The 24798-nt window shown below is 52.4% G+C and overlaps 1 protein-coding gene across 17 annotated transcripts in view; it reads right to left on the bottom strand.

The window, feature by feature from the left end:
* Window positions 1-24798, bottom strand: part of TPCN1 (two pore segment channel 1) — a 74623-nt gene that overhangs the window by 5880 nt on the left and 43945 nt on the right. For 7 of the 17 annotated variants that reach the window (XM_063785025.1, XM_054663634.2, XM_054663631.2 and 4 more), the window contains 20 exons: window positions 24113-24243; window positions 23140-23228; window positions 20281-20315; window positions 19683-19741; window positions 19305-19404; window positions 15918-16034; window positions 15589-15713; window positions 14712-14760; window positions 14112-14175; window positions 12788-12832; window positions 8356-8412; window positions 8222-8275; window positions 7035-7107; window positions 5632-5739; window positions 4493-4564; window positions 3880-3969; window positions 2484-2599; window positions 1716-1762; window positions 1037-1216; window positions 758-842 (listed from right to left, as the gene is read on the bottom strand). In XM_063785025.1, the coding sequence (XP_063641095.1) occupies window positions 758-842; window positions 1037-1216; window positions 1716-1762; window positions 2484-2599; window positions 3880-3969; window positions 4493-4564; window positions 5632-5739; window positions 7035-7107; window positions 8222-8275; window positions 8356-8412; window positions 12788-12832; window positions 14112-14175; window positions 14712-14760; window positions 15589-15713; window positions 15918-16034; window positions 19305-19404; window positions 19683-19741; window positions 20281-20315; window positions 23140-23228; window positions 24113-24243 (1696 nt within the window). Of the gene's footprint in view, window positions 1-757; window positions 843-1036; window positions 1217-1715; window positions 1763-2483; window positions 2600-3879; window positions 4131-4232; window positions 4565-5631; window positions 5740-7034; window positions 7108-8221; window positions 8276-8355; window positions 8413-12787; window positions 12833-14111; window positions 14176-14711; window positions 14761-15588; window positions 15714-15917; window positions 16035-19304; window positions 19405-19682; window positions 19742-20280; window positions 20316-23139; window positions 23229-24112; window positions 24244-24798 lie in introns of those variants that run through there. The other 10 variants (XM_054663633.2, XM_063785019.1, XM_063785022.1 and 7 more) reach the window with 4 other exon arrangements.

Below are 24798 nucleotides of genomic sequence, written 5' to 3'. Positions count from 1 at the left end.
GCCAGAGGGTTTCAGGAAGGGGCCTCTAAGCACAGAGAAAATGGTCAGATGGTCTGATAGCACAGAGATCTGAGGATGAGAGGTAACAAGTGTGGGCACAGGGTTTTCTGTTTCTTTTAAGAGACAGGGTCTCACTCCGCTGCCCAGGCTGGAGTGCAGTGGTGTGATCATGGCTCACTGCAGTCTTGACCTCCTGGGCTCAAGAGATCAAGTGTGGACAGTTTTGATGGAGAATTTGGGAAGAAGGGAGGGTCAGTACGCAGAAAGCTGTGCAATCTGGGAAGAGTGAGGCAGTCACTAAAGCCAGCACCATCCAGTTGCAGCAGGAATACGATTCGCCTGTGCCAAAAGCAATATTTACACCATTTAAATCAAGAACCGTAGTGTGAACCTATTATTGAGAAACGTGGAGATGACTAACAGAAGAAATAGCTAAGAAGGAGAAGCCTCTGGAGGACGGGAGGGAAAGGCAGGGCAGGGGCTGCTGCTGCCACATAAGCCTTTCTCTACTTCCTGATTTTTCTCCAACTATGACATGCTCTTATTTTAAAGTTAGATTATGTTTTCTGACATTAAATATTTGAAAATCAATGCAAATACAAGATCTAGAAAGACAAGCCAGATAGATAAGCTGGACAACCAGACAGCAGAAAAATGACAGCCTGATGGCTGGCTGGACAGCCACCCAGACAGACAGACAGACAGAGCTGGGTAGGCGGCAGATATCAAATGCCCAAGGCATCATCCCTGCACAGACCTTCCGAGTCCTGGTTCTTGCGGCTGTAGTTCATTCGGAAGACGAAGGCCTCGAGGATAAAGGCGACAATGATCGTCATCACCACCTGGCCAGGGATAGGGAGGGAGGGGCAGAGGCAGGGGAGGAGGGTGGGTAGGTGTCCGTGGCTGCGCAGCCCACGCCCAACAGAGCCCGGCCAGATGGGACCCGGCCCCACTCCCTGACGCTGCAGGCTGAAGAGCAGGGGCAGCTGGTGATGTGGAAGACGAAGGACAGAGCGTTCTGTGGTCCGGGACCTACCATGGTCACAATGTAAAAGGTCATGAAGTAGAGGCGGCTCCAGTGGGAGGTCTGAGAGGTGACGCCTTCCTGGAGACCGAGGGAAGCAGCCAGTGAGGGGGTGCCCATGCAGGGCAGGTCCCCGTCTACACAGGCTGCTCCATGGCCCCGGCTCTTCGCAGACCCCACCGTGATTTGTAGCTGGTTGTGAGAGATGGAGGAGAGGAAGCTTGCCCCTCTGGGCCTAACACTAATTCCTGACTGCTGAAGGAGCCCTGGCCACTCCCCTGGACGACTGGATCCAGAACCAGGGCAGCCTTTATCCCAGTAGGTCTGGGAGTCGGGAAAGTTTAAGGAATGGAATAAAGAGATCAGCAATGCTCGCCACTTTGTCACTAGAGGGAAAAGTCATCTCTACAGTGGGCGAGACAGGACAGAGACCCAGAGTCTAAGTGGCATCTCCTGGCTGCTGGGGACATGCAGGGAGATGGGAGTAACAGCCGAGTCCAGCCAACGCTGGCAAGGGTGGCTCCTGGGGCCCAGCCATCCTGTGGCCTCCCCACTGAACACCAACACAGCATGACTCAAGACCCCCAGCCCTGCAAGCTACGGGAAGAATTATATACTCTGGGTCGGGGGAGACCCAGGGCCGACCCCAGGGCTGGCGGGAAGATACCCCCAGAGCTGCCCGAGCTCTTACCATGATGATGTACCAGTTGTTGACAACTGTGAGCTCAAACAGGGTCACTGCCGAGGGAAGAGAGAAAGAAGCATCCTGATGAGACCCCACTTCAAAGTCAATTTCAAGTGGCCTCTTGCCACCTATCCTGGGTGCCATGTGCTAAGATGAGGGGGTCACCATATGACCACTTGGGTTGTGAGCTCCAGGAAAGACCAGGCAAGGCACTCCTAGGGCACTGGCTCCACAGGACATTGTGGCCTGCCCCCAAGAGAACACACCCTCTGCCTCAGCAGCCTGTGCCACATCAGACTATCTGGATCTTACTGGGTGCAGATCTGGGGTGTCATGGGGGCACACCCTTTTTCTGGAGAGGCGGTTTGGCTGTGTTCGCCTCTTCATGGGAATGGGCAGAGGGCTGTACGCAGTCTGAGCCAGGGGGCAGTGCAGCTGCAGCAGCAGTGGTGTGGCTGGGTCCCATTCTGCAAGTGGCACTGTGATGAGGGGACCCCGCCCAGCTAAGGCTTGCAACTGTTGTCCTCCCCGGTACTGAGAAAATATCAGGAAAGAGTGGAATCAGGCAACTGAGTGAGCTCCAGGATCCAGCCTGGACTGTACTGCCAAGGCTGGGCAGACCAAGTCCTCCACCTGGGCCAGGGAGGCTTCCAGAAAGTGTGGCCCTCGGTGCTGAAGGGAGAGGCCCAGACACTTGCTACACCACCTCTGGGACCTGTGGTGACAAGGGTGGGGTCCCCAGGGAATGTGCCCCCTGTGATTTTTCCCACTCACCAAAGCTGTTGAGGATGTTGTCAAAATTATTGAGATAATAGTAGCCTTCCTCCACCACGGTCCTGTTGCCCACGGTGTGGTTGCGCCAGCGGTAGGCATCTGCCACTGTACTCGTGCTGGCCGGAGCACAAGGGAGAAAGGAGGGAGGGTCACAAGGTGATCGGTCACCTCCAGAGAGGACAGAAGTGTGAAACAAACCGAGTTCTGGCCAAGGATCCTTCTGTTCTGCCCGCAGCCTGGTTTCCTGCCTAACCCTCTCCACCTCATGCCTGGGTCCCTGCTGGAGGAATGCCCTTGGCTATTCCTGCCTGCTGGGCTTGGCGGGAGCCCCTGGCCAGCCTGACCCACCTCTGTCACCTGGAAGTTGTCTGCTGCAGGCAGGGCCTTCTCTCTCACTGTTGCTTGCAGGGGAGGGAGGAGAGGCAAGGGCCTCCTCTGCACGTGCCCCATCTAGGATCTGCTCTTGAGGCTGGACACTAGGCCACAGTCCCAGGGAAGGAACTCCCTACTGGGGCTTCCCCAGTACTTGGCCTGAGCAAGTATTTGAAAAGGTTGGCCCTGTTTTGAGGAGCTCTTATTTGCCACTTTCCTTCCAATCTTTTATGGCTGTTCTGTTAATATCCATGCTAATGTTTATAAAAGTCTAGTGCTTGGGCCACCAGGGAGCCTCCTCCCACACGCATGCATCAGACGCAAGAGTGAGGTCTGGAGCTTGCACTAAGCTCCCTGGTGACTGCAATGGGCTCTAAAGTCTAGGACCCACTGCTATAGGCTTCTGGTTCCAGACCAAGCTTGACACTCAAACTGGGTCTCAAAGCTACCAGTGTCTTTGTAAAACTGTTTCTTCATCGGTGCTTGAGGCTGTAAAGACCAAATGTAAGAGGACTCTCTGAATTGAGGATGAATGAATGGCAGTGTGCAGTGATTTCACTGTGGCGGCTCAGGAGAAAGGGAGTGCTCATGGGAGATTTCACTCTCTGCTCCCCATCCCTGAGCACCATGACCTTCCTGCACGTGTCCGTCTGTCTTATCCTACGATGCTGTCCCTAGAAGACTGGTCTTGGCCCAGGTCCCCAGCCACTCCAGGAGAGAAGTGGGAGGAAGCCATGGGACTTGACCTTGGGACCCAGGCTACTGTGGGGGTGGCCTCCAGCCCTCGGCAGAGGGTGAGCTGACAGCTCCCAACCCTGCCTGGGGGATGGAGAAACAGGGACCCCGAGTCCAGGCCCCTCATTTAGCTCACTGCACTCAACTAAGCCCTGAAAGCAAAGCAAGGTGGTTGCTTAGAGAGGAACATCCCCGAGGACCCCAAGGCCACAAGGACAACAATCCTGGCCCTGGCCAGCCCTCTGCCCGGGAAATGCAGGCTGCCTGGGGCTGGGTGGGGCCTACTCACTTGCAGCAGTTGGGGAAGACGATCCCGCAGAAGAACTCCATGCCCACGATGGCGAAGGAGTAATAAAAGATGAGCAGGGTGAGACCCAGGCTGTGGGGCGACAGGGGCAGGGTGACGCGGGGCCGGCAGGAGGGAACGGCTCCTCTGCAGCCCTGGCCTCCTCGGACCCGTGGGGCTGACTGCAGGGCCATGCCCCTGGTCGGTTCACCAACTGGAAAGTGCCTGCGGGGAAGGGGCCTCGTGGGGCAGCTCTGGGGTGAAAAACAGCTCAAGTCAGGACGCTATGAACAAATGCCCCTTTCCCAGAGATTCACCCCTTACCTGTGAAGGTAGACTCACAGGTGACCCCTTACCTGTGAATGTAGACACAGGTGGTAAGCGAGTTGACAGCTCCCTGCCCTCCCTACTAAATATGTCAGACAGGTCAGTGGAGAAAAATGGTGCCCAGGAGACCTGTGGTGGTCAAGATTCCAGGCTCCTTGGAGCCCCGTCAGGCCCTCGATTGCAGTCCTTTGTGGAACTCCTTTCCCCCGACTGCCACTCGGCTCCCGCCCCCACGGGGCACTGCCACACGGCACCTGGACCTGCAGGCCAGGGTGGGGGCTGGCAGTACCTGGCCATCCGGGGCAGCAGCTCGAACATGGTGTCCAGCACGTTGCGGTAGCGCTCCTTCAACTTAAACAACCTGAGCGAGGAGGACACCCGTCACCTCCACACACAGGTGCACGCCTCAGCCCCCGCCCTCAGAACATGCTGGCCCCGCCTTCCACACGCCACGCGGTAAAGACAGGTGAGGGCCTCTCCTCCACCTGCGTCCACTCCCTTGGGCACCACCAACCCTGAGCTTGGCTCAGGTGACTCATGCATGAGGGAAGGGATGGTGGCAGCCCCAGGACACTGGCCGGGCGGGGTCCTTCCATGAAGAGGAGCAGGGCCAGGCCGCATCTCCTTGCAGTAGAGCTGCAGGCTCAGACAGGAGCAAGGCCTTGCTCCTGGGAAAGAGCGGGGAGAAGCCCATGTGCCCCGGGGAGCGGGGGCAATGGAGCTCACCAGTGAAGAAGGGTGGCAGGGGGCGGGACGGAGGCGGACACTCAGGAGCAGCCCCAGGCCACCCCCACACGCCAAGGGGGTAGGCTTTTCCTCCATAGACGCCACCACCCCTCCCCGCACCTGCCCCGCCTGTCCTGCCTTGGGAGAGGATGGGGTGGACGTGGATGGGGTTGCAGCTGGAGGGTCAGGAGGCAAGCCCAGGCTCTGAGGGCACAGGACCTCGGGACCCCTCATTAGGAAGAGACACCATCAGTGGGGCAGGCTTGCCCGGGACTTTCTCCAGTATCCCTGGGAAACCAGTGGGACCCACACGAGGGTTTTTCTCCATAAGACGCCGAGCCAGAAAAGCACGCAGGGCCCCTGAAAGGCCCTTCCAACCCTCAGACCTGTGGCTCTGTGATCTGTGACTGAGCATATGGGCTCCTGTGGCTGGTGCAATGCCACCTCAGGTGGGGTGCACATGAGTCATGGGCTGGGTTTCTCTGCCCAGAGGCACCTGGTGCAGTGAGGGGAGGGGCACAGGCAGCCTGCACACCCTCAGGGGTGGGGATGTTGACCCCATGGTGATTCTCCAGGGGGTGACATCTGTGACTCTGGCTTGTGAACCTTCTGGCTCATTCTGGGTCACTTCCCGGATCAATCCTGGGGCATTCCCGCCCTCCCTCTCTTTCTCCCTGTCTCCGGCTCTGCCCTGCCCATCACCTCAGCAGCTGGAGGGGGCGCAGGACCACGATGAAATAGAAGGGCTCCATGTTGAGGGCCAGCGCCAGCAGTCCCAGGAAGGCGAACACTGTCACGGAGAAGTCGAACCTGCAGGAGGGGAGAGGCCAAGGTCCACCCTGTGGCCCTGAGCCTACCTGCGCCTGCTCCCCTCCCTGGCCCTGTGCACAGCCACCCTCCCACAGAGCCCAGACACAGCAACACCAACAGGAACCAGCCGGCTGCGGGAAGAACTTCCTGCCGCCCTGGGGTTTCAAGGTGGCCAGGCCCTGTCCCAGCATGCGTCTCACAGGTCAGGCCTCAGTGCTCTGACCCCAAGGCCAGAAATGCCCGGGAACCCCTCCAAAGGGCCCCGTGCTGGTCTAACGACAAGAAGGAAAGAAGCCCCGGCCTCTGCAGCCCTGGCCTCCGCAGCCCTGGAGACAGGCCTCGTCTTCCGCTCAACAGACAGCTGGTTACACACTGCAGACCAGCCTGACCCCAAGGAACTTTTTGAGGGAAGAGAGCAGGCCCTTCCAGTGAGATTCCCATCGGGAGAACAGCTCGCCCTGCCCCAAGCCAGAGGACCCTCTCTCCTCTCCAGACACGCAGGGCACATGCGTGCTGTCGGCTCCTCCCAACTCCACTCTGCGTGTTAACCCGCTCACCCTCGCGGCCCACTCTGCGTGTTAACCCGCTCACCCTCGCGGCCCACTCTGCGTGTTAACCCGCTCACCCTCGCGGCCCACTCTGCGTGTTAACCTGCTCACCCTTGCGGCCCACTCTGTGTGTTAACCTGCTCACCCTCGCGGCCCACTCTGTGTTAACCCGCTCACCCTTGTGGCCCACTCTGCGTGTTAACCCACTCACCCTCGCGGCCCACTCTGTGTGTTAACCTGCTCACCCTCGTGGTCCACTATGTGTGTTAACCTGCTCACCCTCACGGCCCAAGACCTCATGAGTGCAGCCTGACTTCACAGGCCGGTTAACTTGAACAGGGCAGGGAAGTGACCTCCAACGCCCTGGGGAATAGGGAGAAGGGCCACATGGGTCTCATTACTGCTGATTAAGGAAGGCGGGGAGCATTCTTTTCTGTGGGCACTGTGGCTTTTATGGAAGAGAAAAAAGTTTAATGAGTCAGGAAGAGCCAATCAGTCTATGGCACCTCAAGAGGCCGTTTCCAGAAGGACTGGCGTGGGTGGTCTGAGAGGCTTCAGACAAGGGCCTGACCCTGGGGAGTTCCTGGGCTGTGGGCAGGGCTGCTTGAGGGAGACTATAGGCCTCAGCCCATCCTCAGACCTTCCCTCTGCGATTCCAGAAATGGCCCGGGATCAGGGTGTGCAGAGAAGGGTCTGGGGCCATCCTCAGAGTCTCAGCTTTGGGTCAGAAACATGCTGTCCACTCACAAGTTCCATCCGGAAGACAAGTACTCCACAGGGCCCAGGCCGGCGACCTTCAGGAACAGCTCCACCCCATAGACTGCGGACAGAAGGAATCCATTGGCAGCAGCCCCACCACATCCTCCCCCATGCTCGGTCTCCTCTTTGAGGCTCCTCCGCAGTCTGCAGCCTCCCTGCTGGCCATAAGCCCTCCAGGCTGAGCCCAGGCCTCACTCATGTCCCAGTGTGAGAGCAGGTGCTCCAGGAGAGGGCCTAGATGGTGGCCAACTGGGTAATCTGCTTAAGAGAAACTGGCCAGGCATAGGGGTTCACGCCTATCATCCCAGCACTTTGGGAAGCCAAGAGAGGAGGATCACTTGAGCCCAGGAGCTGGAGACCAGCCTGAGCAACATAGTGAGACCCCATCTTTACAAAAAATACAAAAATTAGCCAGGCATGGTGGCACTGTGTGCCTGTAATCCCAGCTACTTGGGAGGCTGAGGCTACTCAGGATCGCTTGAGCCCAGGAGGTTGAGGTTGCAGTGAGCTATGATCACACCACTGCACTCCAGCTTGGGCGACAGAGAAAGATCCTGCCCCAAAAAAGAGAGAAATCCTCCCTGCCTGTTTCTAGGCAGGGCCCAACTAACCATCCGTCCATCCAACAGGTGTGTCCTGACTACCCCTTCTACCTTGGGCCTTGCACTGGGTACCAGGTGTGCAAAAGTGACCAGTGCAGGGCAACCCTGGGGGCACAGAGCTTATCAGCTAGGTGGGAGGAAAGACGCCAACAGGGAATGACAACACAGTGTGCTCAGACTTGATGGAAAGAGCAGGAAAGTCAGGCAGAGGTTAGAGGGAGACACCACCAGGCAGAGGAAACCCCTGTGCACAGCCCAGAGGCAGGCAAGAGCAGCAGGGAGCAGAGGCTGCTGAGGAGAGCAACAGCGTGCAGCGGGGGACACGGCGCTGGCAAACAGCAGGGCTGCAGAGCCGAGTGGAGGGTCACACACGCCTAGGATCTGGGCTCCATCCAGAGGGCAGCGGACAACCACGAAAGAGTTTTAAACAGGGACGAGATGGAATCAGACTGATTACTCCGTCTCTTTATAGCTTCCTGTTTTAGAGAAGAACCATGAGGTTCTACACTGAATGAAAGTTCTCCCAGACAATTTTAAAACAAGCAGTCCAGCAAAGCCATGTCGGAAACTTACTAGTTAGAAAGACGAGGTAACTCCAGGGCACGTGCTTGGAGAAGAAGTTCCCACCTGTAAGACAGAGAAGTAGCAGCTCACAGGCAAGCCAGGTGTGCCAGCCAGGACACGGCCAGTCCCTGAGCGGGGCTCACCTTTCAGCATAAATGTCTCCACGAGGATCCAGACCCCGTTGACTGCCACCACCAAGTCTGAAATACACAGGCCCGTAAAAGACAGAGAAATAACAGGGGGGTTTAGAAATCTGCAGGTCGCAGCTGCAGTCCCTGGTTAACTTCCTGGAGCTCTACGGGATGGGGAGAACAGGGCTGCTCCACACACCCATTTGATAGGGAACTTCTTTCTGCTCAGTGCTCTTACCAAGGGAGCTAAATCAACCAGTGTTTTCACCTAGAAACAGCTATAAATTTCTAAAAACACTCCCTCTGTCACTGTATGAATACCAGTTATGATGTAGAGATTATTCCAAATTGAGGTAAAAGATGGACAATATACCAGGCATTCAAGTATTGAAAACACTTGTTTTCCCCTAGAGACTTCTAATTTTAAAATAATTGCATGAACTCTTTAGAAAAACTGCATATGCATTAAGCCATTCGCCTAGCTATCCCACTTTCCAGAAACCATCCCAATGATGCACTAGCAAAAATATAAGATGTATCTGAAAGCTACTCACTGCAGCACTATTGTGATAGCAAAACACTGGCAACAATCTCAATGATCATCAGTAGGGGACTGGTTGAACAGACTATGATACATTCATAAACTGGCATACTTTAACCATAAAAAAGAAACACAGGCTAGGTACAGTGGCTCACACCTGTAATCCCAGCACTTTGAAAGGCTGGGGCAGGTGGATTGCGTGAGCCCAGGGGCTCGAAACCAGCCTGGGCAACACAGGGAGACCACATCCCTACAAAAAATAAAAATAACTAGCCAGGTGTGGTAGTGTGCACCTGTGGGCCCAGCTACTCAGGAGGCTGAGGTGGGAGGATCGTTTGAACCCAGGAGGTCAAGGTTGTAGTGAGCTATGCTTGTGCCACTGCACTCCAGCTTGGGTGACAGAGCAAGACCCTCTCTCTAAGAGAGAAGAAAGAAAAGAAATGAGGTACATTTCTACATATTACTTTTTTTTTTTTTAAGACAGGGTTTTATTGTTACCCAGGCTGAAGTGCAGTGGGGCGTGATCTTGGCTCACTGCAACGTCCACCTCCTGGGCTCAAGCAATCCTCCCACCTTAGCTTCCTGAGTAGCTAGGAACACAGGTGCACACCACCACGCCAGCTAATTTTTGTATTTTTTGTAGAGATGGGGTTTTGCTACATTGCCCAGGCTGGTTTTGAACCCCTGGGCTCAAGCAATCCACCTGCCTCTGCCTTCCAAAGTGCCGGAATTACAGGTGTGAGCCACCACACCCAGCCTCATTTCTACATATTACGGTCTCCAGGGCATATTGTTAACTGCAAAAAGCCAGGTGGCAGAAAAAAGTGCATAAAATATGCTATTGTTTAAGACAGATATATTGATAGGTATCCAACTTACAGGTTTTAAACAATGGAAGGAGAAGCCATACATAAAAGTTGCCCACTGTGGGAAGTGACAGGGATATAAACTAAACTTCCTTCAATATACTTTTTTTGGTAGATCTGACTTGAAACCATGTAAGTATTTTACATAATTTTTTTTTTTTGCTTTTTCTTGAGATGGAGTCTCACTGTATTACCCAGGTTGGAGTGCAGTGGCACCATCACAACTCTCTGCAACCTCTGCCTCTCAGGATCAAGTGATCCTCCTGCCTCAGCCTCCCAAGTAGCTGGGACCACAGGCGTGCATGGCTAATTTTTTCTATTTTTGGTAGAGATGGGGTTTCACCACATTGCTCAGGCTGGTCTCGAACTTCTGACCTCAAGTGATCTGCCTGCCTCGGCCTCCCAAAGTGTTGGGATTACAGGCATGAGCCACCATGCCCAGGCCTAATTTACATAATTATGAAACAAAATTTGGGGCTTTTTTTCTTGAGATGGGGGGGTCTCACTCTGTTGCCCAGGCTGGAGTGCAGAGGCGCGATCATGGCACACTGCAGCCTCAACCTCCCCAGGCTCAGGTGATCCTCCCACCTCAGCCTCCCAAGTACAGGTGTGAGCCACCATACCCAGTTAATTTTTGTATTTTTTTTTTTGTAGAGACAGGGGTCTCACTATGTTGCCCAGGCTGGTCTCAAACTCTTGGGCTCAAGTGATCCACCCGCCTCGGCCTCCCGAAGTGCTGGGATTTTAGGTCTGAGCCACCATGCCCGGCCATAAAACAAAATTAAATGCCAAAAGCAATCCCCAAAAATAAAAAATAACATGGCATAAAGAAATCCAAATGTGTAGGCCGGGCGCGGTGGCTCATGCCTGTAATCCTAGCACTTTGGGAGGCGGAGGCAGGTGGATCAACTGAGGTCAGAAGTTCAAGACCAGCCTGGCCAACGTGGGGAAATCCTGTCTCTATTAAAAATACAAAAAAATTAGCCAGGCGTGGTGGTGGGCGCCTGTAGTCCCAGCTACTTGGGAGGCTGAGGCAGGAGAATGGTGTGAACCTGGGAGGCGGAGCTTGCAGTGAGCCGAGATCACGCCACTGCACTCCAGCCTCGGTGACAGAGTGAAACTCTGTCTCAAAAAAAAAAAAAAAAAATTAGCCGGGTGTGGTGGTGGGCACCTGTAATCCCAGCTACTTGGGAGGCTGAGGGAGGAGAATTGCTTGAACCTGGGAGGCAGAGGTTGCAGTGAGCCAAGATCGTGCCACTGCACCACAGCCTGGGTGACAGAGATAGAGTGAGACTCTGACTCAAAAAAAAAAAAAAAAAAAGAAATCCAAATGTGTATCCAGTTGGTGACATGTCCACATGGAGAGGAACTATCCTACGTGACCTTAAAACACAAGGCCAAGCACAGTTGCTCACACCCGTACTCCCAGCACTTCGGGAGGCCAAGGCAGGAGAATGGCTTGAGGCCAGGAGCTTGAGACCAGCCTGGGCAACATGAGGCTACCCCGTCTCTACAAAAAATTAAAAAATTAGCCAGGTGTGGTGGCATGCACCTGTGGTCCCAGCTACTCAGAAGACTGAGGTGGGAGGATGGATTGAGCCTGGGAGGTCAAGGCTGCAGTGAACCATGGCTATGCCACTACGGCACCAGACCTAAGTCTTTGTCTCAAAACAAACAAACAAAAAAACCCACAGTAATCTGAATGTACATCATTGGAATGATGTTTCTAGTAATTACATCATTGGGATTGCTTTGCAATTATTATCCTGGGACTGTGAGACAAAGCAAATGAATAACTGTGCCAGTGTAGTTGGGAACCTGGATATTTATTTTTTTTCTTTGTTGGTGTCTGATTGTCTTCAAAGACAACCTGGATTTTAAGATTGAGAATCTAGGCCAGGCACGTGGCTCACGCCTGTAATCCCAGCACTTTGGGAGGCTGAGGCAGGTGGACTACCTGAGGTCAGGAGTTCGAGACCATCCTGGTCAACATGGTGAAACTCCATCTCTACTAAAAATACAAAAACAGCTGGGCGTGGTGGCACACACCTGTAATCCCAGCTACTCAGTGAGTGAGACAGGAGAATCACTTAGAACCTGGGAGGCAGAGGTTGCAGTGAGCAGAGATCACGTTAGCCTGGGCGACAGAATGAGACTCTGTCTCAAAAAAAAAAAAAAGGATTGAGAATCTAGACGTGTAAGATTGATGAAATCAGTCTTACACATCCAGATTCTTAATCTTAAAATTGCTGTAGGCCTGAATGTGAAGTATTAGCATGAACGCACAACAGTTTATCTTTAAAAAAAACAAAACCCTAGTTCTGTCCATGGAAAGGCCTAGAAACAATGACCAACCCAAGCAATGAGCACCCAGCACCTCGAATTGTGTCTCTAACACCATTTCCTACTAAAAGGAACCAGAGCTCCTTGGAAAGACCAAACTGGATCAAGCCTCTAGGTTAGTACTGTCCAAGGGAATTTTCTGTGACAATAAAAATTTTCTTATCTGCACCATCCAATTGGTAGTCATTAGCCATTTGTGGCTATTAATCACTTGAAATGTGACAGCTAAGCTGAATTTTTCATTTTAATTAGCTTAAATGTAAATTGCCACGTGTGGCCAGTGGCTTCCACACTGCACAGCATGGCTCTAGACAGAACTACCAAATTCCAGGAAAAGGCAACAGAGGAACATACAAAACCCAAATCCTGCTTCCTCACCTAAATGAGGTGAGGAAGAGGAACCTATAGGTTAAAACAAACTCAAGAGACATATCAACCAGTCAACTCTGTGGTTCTGGAATTTGCTTCCAAAAAATCTAGGTCTAGAGATGATGAGCCGGAGTGAAGATACAGATGGGTGATGGGCACGGGGATGCGCGTGGTAATATTCTCTCCGCTTTTATACATGCTGGGAATTCCCCACAATAAAAAGTCAAACACAGGACTCTAGGACCAATCTCTTGCCTCTCCCGCTTCTAGAACAGCAAAGGACTCAGGGGGAAAGTGGCTTAGAGTGGAGCTATTTCACACTTACACATGAAATACTGGAAGGCCTTGGACTTCACAAGGATATTAATACCTATTTGAAGAAAAGACAAGTTAAAACGTAAATTTACGCACTTGTTCCCCCTACCGTGTCCTTTATTATTATTATCTCTTTCTGGGCAGGTGCAACCACCTACCACACTCTTCGTGCATGCAGGTAAGCATGGTCTTTACCCCAGAGGTGAAGAAAGGAGGGTCCTGCTCAAAGAGTGGTACCCACGCTTCTGCTCAGACCCCCAGACAAGACTGCACTGACTACAGCTGCTCTGGGGGGAGCCTGAGCAACCTGGAACCGAGATAGAGCAGGACAAAGCTCTCCTGATCAGTGCTGAAACTGGCATGAAATTAAGGCGCAATTGTCAGGTAAATAATACGAGCACCCAATTTGAAATTTTCAAACTTTACACTACACAAGCATTATTCAAGGGGTCATGCAAAGTATACATCCTGCCATAAGAGGAGGGCAAAAATATATTATCGGAGTCGGGCGCAGTGGCTCACGCCTGTAATCCCAGCACTTTGGGAGGCCGAGGTGGGTGGATCACGAGGTCAGGAGTTCAAGATCAGCCTGACCAGCATGGTGAAACTCCATCTCTACTAAAAACACACACACACAAAATTAGCCGGGCATGGTGGCACATGCCTGTAGTCCCAGCTACTCGGGAGGCTGAGGCAGGAGAATCGCTTGAATCTGGGAGGCGGAGGTTGCAGTGAGCGAGATCGCACCACTGCACTCCAGCCTGGGCGACAGAGCGAGACGCCGTCTCAAAAAAAAAAAAAAAAAAAAAATATATATATATATACACACACACACATATATATACACACACATATATATATACACACACACACATATGTGTTATTGGATGAAAAGGCAGATTACAGAATGGAATATATAATGTCACCCTACTGTTTTAAAAATGCATAGAAAAATGGCACAGAGGGAAACACATCAGAGAACTAACAGTGGTTATCTGGGTGGTAAATTTCCATTTACTTCTAATTATCTCACTCTCAAGTTTCTTCAATGAACATCTTTGCTTTTGTATGAAAAAAGAAAAATACCCCAAATGTCTTGGTTGGGTTGTTACCCATTTTGGTTGGGTTAAGTTACCCATTTCTCTCCCAATCTGCTTCCTACCACTCTTACGTCCCTGCTGGGGTAATCACACTGTCTCTTCACACAGACATTCAGACAAACACACACACACACACACACACCTCTGAACCTCTCCTCAGACGCTTATCTGTGGTCTCTGAAAACCTCCATCGGCCCCCAGCTGCCAACACCTGCCATACTCAAGCCCACTTACCTTTGAAGATGAGGAGCGCTGTCCTGGGAAGCTCATCAAACCAGTGCTCTCTGTTTTTCTTGGCCTGGTAGACAACAGGACCAAGAGGGAGGGTGTCAGGGCCAGGGACCAGAGCCCTGCCCTGGAGCCAGGATGCTGGCTTCCTTTCCTGTTCACCCTGCTAAACTGGGGAACAATGTTAACCTTCAGGGATCTACATGACAACACAGCCAGCCAGTGTGTACCGAGCGTTTACAATGTGCCATGCAGAGGCCTTATTTTAGTATAGTCCTGAAATGAGCTTTGTCAGTAGGGATTATCCTTACGCCACTTCCCAGGTAAGACAAGCCTCAGAAAGGCTCAGTAACCCGCCTGATGTCACACAATAACCAATGGGGTCTAAGTGAGATTCGGTGCTGTTAACGATGACACTGTATCACAAATGTAAGGGCAGATTTGGGGGCTGGGGGCCACCTGTGATCCCTGAAGTGTACCATGCCAAGCTGGGGGCTGAGCTGCTCTAGCAGGGAGACAGCTGGATCTCAGGGTGCCCCTGCTCCTCACTGCCCCACGTGGGGACCTGTCTGTCTACTCCTTCTATGGTCTCAGAGGAGAATTCACCTTCCACTTCAAAGCAGCAACTTCGTAGATATCGTAAAAGTCCTTTAGGCTGCCAAAAGCAAAATAAAAAGGGACAAAATATCAGAACATAGTTCCACTGAGCTTTGCTTCTCTTACTTGCCTGCCTATGGACACCTTTATGGGGTGAGGGTGGGAGGAAGAGAGGGGACACCATGTGAGTCCCAGCACAGCAGTGCTGGGGGATCCTTTACCTGCAAGCGTTTGGATCTCCTCTGACCTTGAGGTACTACAAATACGTAACCCACTTAAGTCTCCACCGATGGCACTAACTACGGACAGTGTCAGTGCCCTGGAGAGGCAGCTGCTGGAGCACTAGGATTCTTAGGAGGATGGAAACTTCGCTTTTTAGCAGGGGCCTTAATGCAACACCTGGGACTGCAAGTTCAGCTCAAACACGGCTTGTTCTCAGCTCCAGAGCAGGCTGCTGTGGACAGGGCTTGGTCATCAACAGCCTGGAAGACCAATCCTGCCCCTGGAGATCTCAGGTCAGTTCTCTGCGGCCGAGCCAGGTGTGTGCAGGGGATGGGGGAAGTATATTCACCCCTGTCTGTCCACCTGGCTCACATGGGACTATCCCACCCCACTGGGGGTTCGAGGGCCAGCAGCTGGGCCAGTCCACTTCATGAGCTCCTTTTTTCTCAAGTCAGTTTAAATTGGATTTGTGTTGGACTTTTGTCACTTGCAAAAGGCATCCTGATGAATCCAGTGTGTAAGTCTACATGGATAAACATCTGTGGAGGAAGTCTCTGACAAGCCTATAGGCCTGCCCACCTCCAGGGCCTTCACATGCCCCCGTTCACTCTAGACGTGAACACCTTGTCTGGCCATGCTGCCCCTACCAGGCATCTGCTCTTACCTGAGCAGGGGTGTGTTGTTCTGATTCAGGGCCTTGAAGGTAAGATAGCGCTCCCTGGCACTCATCCGGGGCTTGTAGAAGCGCATGAGGCCTTCAAACTGCCTGTAGGAGATGCCGGCAGGCCTCTGGGGGAGAGGGAAGAGCAGTGTGGAACCCAGGCTACTCCCCTTCCCTTGGGGCACCCACTCCAGATCCACTCCAGCTCTGCTCATTTTTCCAAGGGCAGGGTTCCTGGTTTCTAAAGTGGCTGGCCTGGCCATGCTTAGGGGCTGCTCTGGGCAAGGGAGGGAGGACAGGGACCAAGCCCCTCCCTGGCCCATAGTTCCTACCCTCTGGCTGATGAGCAGACGGTAGGCATGCTGGATAGCGGTTCGCTTGTGCAGTAGCAAAGACTTGAACTTGCGTTTCTCAATGTCGTTGAAGGTGTCGAACACCACAGCCAGAAGCTGTGGGAGAGAAGCACAGAGCCCTAGCTCAGGACCTTGAGTGGTTAGGGCAGGGAGTGCAGGGGGGTATGAGTTCATCATCTAGGCAAGGCTCTTACCCAGTCACCCCAGAGAGGCCCTGGGGAGACCCTCTCGCCTGCACCTCATGGGGTAGGAAGTCAGTCTCCCAAGTCTCAACAGAGGAAGGCCCTTTGTTCCACTTGTAAATTTCCCTCTTCAGATACATGAGGGCATTGTTACTCCATCTTTCCCAGGTTCCCCTCCACTTTCCCACACTCCTTTCCCCAGTTCCAGCTACAGCTTGTTCCAGGCTGCGCAGGGGCAAGCCAGGGGAGGAGAGAGTAGCAAGAGGGGCGCATCTGGATTCTGAGCCCAGTCCGACTCCAGCCAGTGGCAGGCGGAGGCTGCCTGCCCACTGCCCTCCTGACCTCCGATCCAGAAGGACCCTTCCTCCTCCTGCCCCTTTGTTACTTCTCCTTGTGAGTCACTGCTTCACGTGTGGCCCAAGAAAAAGGGGAGTGAGAGGCTCTGCATGCAAGGAAATAACGTTCTAGAGTTGGCTAATACCAAAAGTTAGCTTATCAGAGGGGGATGGAAGGCGGGGGAAGAACTTGAAAGAATCCTTTTTAGAAACACTTTCTCTGTCTTTAAAAATGTTTTAAGGGAAACTCTCTGGTCCTTTCCCTCAAACTGGTCCCCCGTTTTTTCCCTGTGGATCAAAGATCAGCATGCTTTTTCTGTAAAGGGTTCGACAGCAACTGTTTTAGGCTCTGAAGGCCAAATGATCTCTGCTGCGACTACTAACCTGTGGTCATATCATGAGATCAGCCACAGACTATACATGAACAAATGGGCATGACTGTGTCCCAATGAAACTTTATTTACAAACACAGGCCATGGGCCAAATTTGGCCAGCAGGTCATACTTTGTTGACTGCTGCCCTAAATTTTCACAGCTCTAAATATATTATGAATTAAATCAAATACAAAGAAGTACTCAACATATTTCTTCTTGGTTTTGAGGAATTAAAACAAGAAAATATTTTCTCAGGCCGGGCACGGTGGCTGACGCCTGTAATCCCAGCACTTTGGGAGGCCGAGGCGGGCGGATCACAAGGTCAGGAGATTGAGACCATCCTGGCTAACACAGTGAAACCCCGTCTCTACTAAAACTACAAAAAAAATTAGCCAGGCATGGTGGCGGGTGCCTGTAGTCCCAGCTACTTGGGAGGCTGAGGCAAGAGAATGGTGTGAACCCAGGAGGCGGAGGTTGTAGTGAGCCGAGATCACGCCACTGCACTACAGCCTGGGCAACAGAGCAAGTCTCTGTCTCAAAAAAAAAAAAAAAAAAAAAGGAAATATTTTCTCCTTTTTAAGACTTAAACTTTGGCCAGGCACTGTGGCTCACACCTGTAATCCCAGCACTTTGGGAGGCTGAGTCGGGCGGATCACCTGAGGTCAGGAGTTCAAGACCAGCCTGACCAACATGGCAAAACCCTGTCTCTACCAAAAATACAAAAATTAGTCGGGTGTGGTGGCATGTGCATGTGCCTGTAGTCCCAGCTACTTGGGAGGCTGAGGCAGGAGAATCGCTTGAACCTGGGAGGCGGAGGTTGCAGTGAGCCGAGATTGTGCCACTGCACTCCAGCCTGGGTGACAGAGTGAGACTCCATCTCAAAAAAGAGAAAAGGACTTAAAATTTTTTAGATTTCACAAGTCTACCTGGAAAAGATGATTTTCATTTCTATACTGGGCCTGACTGTGGTGACTGGTGTGAGAATGCTCTGTGGAAGCATAAAAATAAACACAAGACTCGATCGGAAGCCTCTCCCTGTTAGCCCTGCCATGGCTGTGTGGTCTGGGCACCGGCCTAACAGCCTGGTGTCGGATGTGATCTGTGATGGCTGGGACACTCCTGGAGGCTGTCCACACCTCCACAAACACCCTCCAAGTTCTTTGAGCACAGAGGCTTTACGTTTTCCTTCACAGAACGTGTTCTATACTGGATTTTCTGATGGTTCCTGATAAGTGAGGTAGAAATACACAAGACATTTCTGGCACGTGAGTGCAACTGAACAGAGTGGTTAGGAACAGGGCTCTGGGATGAGCCTGGCCTGGCCACTCCAAGCTATGCAGCCATGGGCAAATCACACTGTCACTCTGACCCTCAGTCTCTTCATCTGCACATGGAGAACCATACTCACTACCTCCACGGTTGTGTTTATTTATTAAATTATTTCATCCTCATATGTAAAGCACTTTGCATAGTGCCAAGTGGCTAAGGCTTACTAAATGCCACCTTTTATGGTTATTATAATATACTTGGCCTTCTTTATCTGTGGGTTCTCCATCCATGGATTCAACCAACTGCAAATCAAAAATATTCCAAAAAGAAAAGGATGGTTGCATCTGTACTGAACATGTACAGCCTTCTTTTTCTTGTCATTATCCCTAAACAATATAGTATAACAATTTTTTTTTTTTTTTTTTTTGATACAGAGTCTCGTGCTGTTGCCCAGGCTGGAGTGCAACGGCATGATCTCGGCTCACAGCAACCTCCACCTCCTGGGTTCAAGCAATTCTTCTGCCTCCGCCTCCTGAGTAGATGGGATTACAGGCACCCACCACCACGCCCAGCTAATTTTCGTAAGTAGAGACAGGGTTTCACCATGTTGGCCAGGATGGTCTCGAACTCCTGACTTCAAACGATCCACCCACCTTGGCCTCCCAAAATGCTGGGATTACAGGTGTGAGCCACCATGTCCAGCCCAGTATAACAACTATTTACATAGCTTTTACATTGTATTAGGTGTTATAGGTAATGTAGGATAATTTAAAATATATGAGAGGATGAATGTACACAGGTTATCTGCAAATACTCTGCCATTTTATATAAGGGACTTGAACATCTGTGGATCTTTGTACCTACAGGGGGTCCTGCAAACAATCCCTGTGGACACCGAGGGTCAACTGCTTATTTCTGATGTAAGAATGAAAAGGTCCCAGGGTTGCCTGGGTTTCGCATCCAGCACTACCGGCATCAGCAGCACTGCCTTGGTGAGGACGCCACCCCCAGCAACTGGCTGAACTCCTGAAGTCCCGACAGGGCATTCCCTGCAACACCGCACCTGACTATGAATCTGGGACTTCCTGCCCCAGCGTTCTGCCCTGAGAGGCGGAAGACAGTCCCCACTTCTCCACTCCCACGGTGCCTAGTGCTACATGGGTAGGGGCAGGCTGCTTCAGCGTAGCCTGAGGCATAGTCACTCACCAGGTTCATGATGAAATACAGCTCGATGGAGAGGTACACGATAAAGAAGACGCAGGACCAGGGGTTCCGGGAGTAGGAGGGCATCATCACATCTGGGAAACTGTATTTGCAGAGGGTGACCCGGCGTGCTGTATCTGCCTGTCTCCATCCTCTCAGAGCACATGCCTTGCAGAGGACAGCTCCTTGTCTGCCTTCCCAGCCTCCAACCCCGGTTCCCCTACTCTCATCCCTGGGCTTCGTGCTCAGTGGACCAACCCTGTCTCCCAATAGCACCACGGCACCTGCCTGTGCTGGGATGTGGAATATACTTGGCAGAAAAGAGAAAGAGACCCCAGGGCGGCAGCAGAGGACCAAAGGCAAGGCAGAGCCTGCACTTACTTGGCTGTGGTCAGAAGGACAAACAGACTAACGATGCTGTTCTCCAGGGTGCTGAAGTACTGCAAGGGAAGAGAGGGCAGAGAAGTCGGGACCAGCCAAGAGCACACGGCCATCAGGAACAGGCTGTGATGGGCCACCTGGCATGCCCTGCCTTGACCGCTCTTGCATCTCTCAAGGAATCCCTGAGGGAGGCAGAGCAAAGAGCAAACATGCAGTCCAGAGGCCTCCCCTTTCCTGCACCTGATGCTTCTGGCAGAAGCAGACTATTGACTTGGGGGGACTTTTTTCTAGGGAGTCACATGTCTGGGCCATTTGCCTGGCTCTCCCCCACTGCTCCTCTGCCAAAATATTCCAATGGTCCAAACCTGATCCTGGTGGCACTCCTTTCAAGGACAGAAAAGGGGATCCCCAGCGCTCAAGGAAGGAAGCGGTCAAGTCTGAGTGATGGGAACTCCCAGGTGCGGTGCACACAAAAGCTATGATGAGAAACCAGGCAGGCCCCCCCTTCCCCATATGGCCACAGGGTCATGCTGGTGACCCTGTCTGAGGGAAAAGCCCTCCATAAACGAAGAGACGGACAAATGTGCCAATTACTTACGGGGTCTGAAGGGTTAGGGGAGAACAAGTAGAAACCTAGAAGTGGGTGGAAACAGATAAACAAAAGGATTAGAGCAGAGGTCCCAAAACCTGGTGCCAAAAGGACTGGACAAATACATGCAAATGAATGCAGCAGGTCAGGAAGAGCAGCAGGGACTGCTGGGGACCACAGCACCCCGAGAACACATGCTCTGTTGGAAGGGAGCAGGGCTGCTGGCACCAGACGCTTGCTGCCCTACAGCAATGTGCCGGGCACTATCGGCTCTGTTCTTTCAAAAGGCTGGAAGTCTGTATTTTTGTGTAAAATCTAATTTTAAAATGCTGGCTCAAAGTTTTCAGACCAAACAAAACCCATCTGTAGGCTGGATCTGGAATCCAGGCTGCTGTTTTGCAATCTTAGGTTCTGAGAACATGACAGCTGACTAAATTCCGAAGGGATCCACTGCTCCCCTGCAGCCAGGGTCCCAGGGTGGGAATGCCATTCACTTCCTCCCTCCAGGAATGGACCACTCCCTGAGTCCCTGAAATCCTGAGTGGGAAAAGGGAGGAACTCTGCCCTCAGGGGAAATCAGCCCCTACCCCTGGAGAAGCACAAACAAAATTCTACCAAAAGTGGGGTGGTGGGTGGGAGGAAGTGAGAGCCATGACTCAGGACAAGGCAGTCACGAGGGCCGGGAGGGGTTGGCCCTGGCTCTAGCCTCAGAGTCAGGGCTCTGGAGTTCCACTGTCTTCGCCATCTGCGGAGTCCTGGTGAAAGGACCTCGGCTTTCCCAGCTGAGTGCCACGGCTTCCGATGTCTACGCCCTGTGACTCTGTGTGGCTGTCACAGTCAGCCCCACCTGAAAAACTAAGCCCTCCTGAGTGAGCAGCCTGTGACCATGCTGTACCCAGTGAAGCTGAAGCTTGCCGTCTCTCAGGGCCCAGGCAAGCGCCTTCGGGAAACTCTCAAGCGTGAGCACTGGGAAACACACAGGAGTGTTCACTGCGGTGGGATTTGTGATAAGAAAAACGTCCGACAGAAGAGCAGATAAACAAGCTTTGGCATACTTGCTCCGCTCCAGTGAAAATGAATAAACAGCATCTACATGTATCAACAGGAATAAATTTCAAAAACACAGTGCTGAGTGAAAGGGCAATGTGTAGAAGCGGATACCCATATTATATAACCACTTAGAGACTTTTTTAAGTATGCAAAGCATTATCATTTCTTTGTCACTTGGGGAAATGTAAATGTGAAGTAAAATATAAAGACATGCATGGGAATGATAACGTAGGACATGGGGTACCTTTGGGGAAAGCAGGAATCACGATCGCTAAAGGTCACAAACATGCCTTCCATTTTACTTCTAAGGCTTCATTTCCTAAGCTGGATGGTAGGTCCATGGGTGTTCATGTTATTATTACTTATTTATTTTTGAGACAGAGTCTTGCTCTGTTGCCCAGGCTGGAATGCAGTTGCGCTGTCACAGCTCACTGCAACCTCTGTCTCCCCATGCTCAGGTGATCCTCCTGCCTCACCTCTTGAGTAGCAGGGACCACAGGTGCACGCCACATGCCACCATACCCAGCTAATTCCTGTATATTGTTTTTTTTTTTTTTTTTTTGTAGAGATGGGGGTCTCCCTATCTTGCCCAGGCTGGTCTCGACCTCCTGGACTCAAGCGATCTACCTGCCTCAGCCTCCTAGAATGCTGCGACAATCAGCGTGGGACACCATGCCTGGCATATTTTTAAAATCTTTCTGAATTTATAAAACTACCTGCTCTGGTCTGAATGTTTGTGTCCCCTGCCCCTAATCCCTACGTTGAAATCCTAATCCCCAAGTTGAGGGTGTTAGGAGGTGGCGGCTTTGGGAGGTGAAGAGGTCATGAGTGTGAAGTCCTCCCGAATGGGATTAGTGCCCACATAAAAGAGGCCCCAGAGGCCGGGCGCGGTGGCCCACGCCTATAATCACAGCACTTTGGGAGGCGGAGGCAGGTGGATCACAAGGTCAGGAGTTGGAGACCAGCCTGGCCAATATGGTAAAACCCCATCTCTACTAAAACTACAAAAATTAGCTGGGTGTGGTGGTGGGTGCCTGTAGTCCCAGCTACTTGGGAGGCTGAGGCAGGAGAATCACTTGAACCTGGGAGGCAGAGGTTGTAGTAAGCCGAGATCGTGCCACTGCACTCCAGCCTGGGTGACAGGGTGAGACTCCGTCTCAAAAAAACAAAACAAAACAAAACAAAACAAAACAAAACAAAAAGAGGCCTCAGAGAGCTGCCTCCCAGCTTCCACCACGTGAGGACACAGCCAGAAGGCACCACCTATGGATCAGGAAATAGGCCCTCAACAGACACCCACGGCTGGCCTTTGATCTTGGACTTCCAGATCTCACAGCCTCCAGAACGGGGAGAAATAAACTTCTGTTGTTTATAAGCCACCCAGTCTATGGCATTTTGTTACAGCAGTCCAAAAGGACTAAAGCACTGTCTAAATAATTTTTCTTTTCTTTCTTTTTTTTTGAGACAAAGTCTTCCTCACTCTGTTGTTGCCTAGGCTGGAAAGCAGTGGCACGATCTCAGCTCACTGCAACCTTGGCCTCCCGGGTTCAAGCAATTCTCCTGCCTCAGCCTCTGAAGCAGCTGGGATTACAGGTGTGCACCACCACGCCCAGCTAATTTTTGTATTTTTAGTAGAAACTGGATTTCACCATGTTGACCAGGCTGGCCTCAAACTCCTGACCTAGGTTACCCACCCACCTTGGCCTCCCAAAATGCTAGGATTACAGGCGTGAGCCACTGAGCCAGGCCCAAAATAATTTTTCATCCACCGTGAACTTGCTTTTCCAGCACACCTGGGCCTGAGAGGCGGGAACTCACCGAGGATGGCAAAGATGATCATGAAGAACAGCAGCAGCAGGAGGATGTCCATGAAGGGGGGCAGGGACTGGAAGATCTGCCGCAGGTTGCTGGGGAGAGATGGGCCAGCTCAGGGGAGGCATCAGCTGGGGCGGGCTGTCTGGGACTCCTCCTTGTTGAGATGGGGGCCTAGTGCTTCTGACTCGAAATACTAAACCCTGCCGCACTCTGGTGTGACATCATGGTTCATTTTTTCCTAAAGTGGCTTGAGACCCCCACTCAGTGGATGGCAGGGAAGAACTAGGGCAGGCGTAGCACACAGCCACCTCTACCTGGTGAGGGCCCAAGGAGGTGAGTGCCATGCAAGCAGGGAACAGAGCAGCAGAAGGCCAAGGGCATGACCTTGGGTGCAAAGGTCGGTTTCCATGAGCAGGATGTGGAAGGCATGAAGACATTTCAAGGCCACTTAGTCCTGGGACACTGGGCCTGTTTCAAGGACACCGAGTCCTGTTTCTAGCTTTGCAGATGGGCACAGAGAATGAATTGCAAACCCACTCTCAGCAACAGTAGCCCAGCCAAGGAATTTTCCAGATTGAGTCTCCCAAAATAAATCTCAGTCGAGGCTTGGTCTGGTTTGAGTTTGGTCCTACAGCCTTGATGGAGGTGGCAGGAGAGTCTGCTTGTGTCACATGGACGCTGCTGAGCTGCCTGCATTTGGGTAGATAACATGCCTAGAGCGAGGAAGCAGCTCTGGAAGGCTGCAGATAAGATGGGAAAAAGCCCTGGACCCACAGGCAGCAAACCTACACTGCGGTAGGAATACCGCTTTCTCCTGTGCGTGGATGGAATGGCAGAGGGAGAGTGAGTCTGCGTGTACTCCACCAGCATGCAGGGTCGACCTCATCACTAACTGACTCACAAGCTCCTGCCCCACCGGCCCAGAGGTCAGGCCATGCCAGGATAGTGACTGCCCAGCTCCCCACCCAGGCCTTACCGCCGGACGCCACCGCAATACCGACAGTCCACCAGGAAAATGCAGCGCAGTGCTCGGGTCACCCGCACATGGGACATCTGCCGTACCAACACCACGATGGCCTCGACAAACTGCACCACCAGCACCGAGGTCTGCAGGTGGCAGGCATGGAGCACCGTCAGCCCCTGCAGCCCAGCCGTCATCCTGCATACCTGGAACGGGGAGCTGGAGAGGCAGTGCCCACTCTGGCCTCGGGAGGCCTTCTCCTCTCTCCAGCCCTCTCTCACACTTCCTGCCAACATCAGGCAGCCCCAGAAGAAAAAAAACTCCAGCTGCTGGCACAGGTGTGTGGCACCAGAAGAATGGAAGGGCTGTGTGACTGCTGGTATCCACTGAGGAGGCAAAACCGCCACTCTGCCAGGACCCCTCGATCAGCCCTCCCCACTCACATCAGGGATCCCGGGGCCTGCAGCTCCTCTTCAGCTCTGCTTACTTGGCTACACTCTCCTAGAGTAGCGCACATGCTCCACACACTACAAAATGCCACCTTGACGTGCTCCTACTCACGCCACTCTCTGTGGCACAGAGAGAATATGCGCAACACTAGGGACAGGTGAGCCGGGCGCAGTGGGCAGAGCTGGGTGTGAGCCCCATGTCTCCAGATGAATGTAAAACATGGAGAGCAGCACATCTCTCTCGAAGGTGAC

Source organism: Pan troglodytes, chromosome 10 (assembly GCF_028858775.2).
Source record: "Pan troglodytes isolate AG18354 chromosome 10, NHGRI_mPanTro3-v2.0_pri, whole genome shotgun sequence".
In the NCBI taxonomy this organism is placed as follows: Eukaryota; Metazoa; Chordata; class Mammalia; order Primates; family Hominidae; genus Pan; species Pan troglodytes.
The sequence above is the reverse complement of the archived record's forward strand: the minus strand, read 5'-3'. Positions and strand labels throughout refer to the sequence as shown.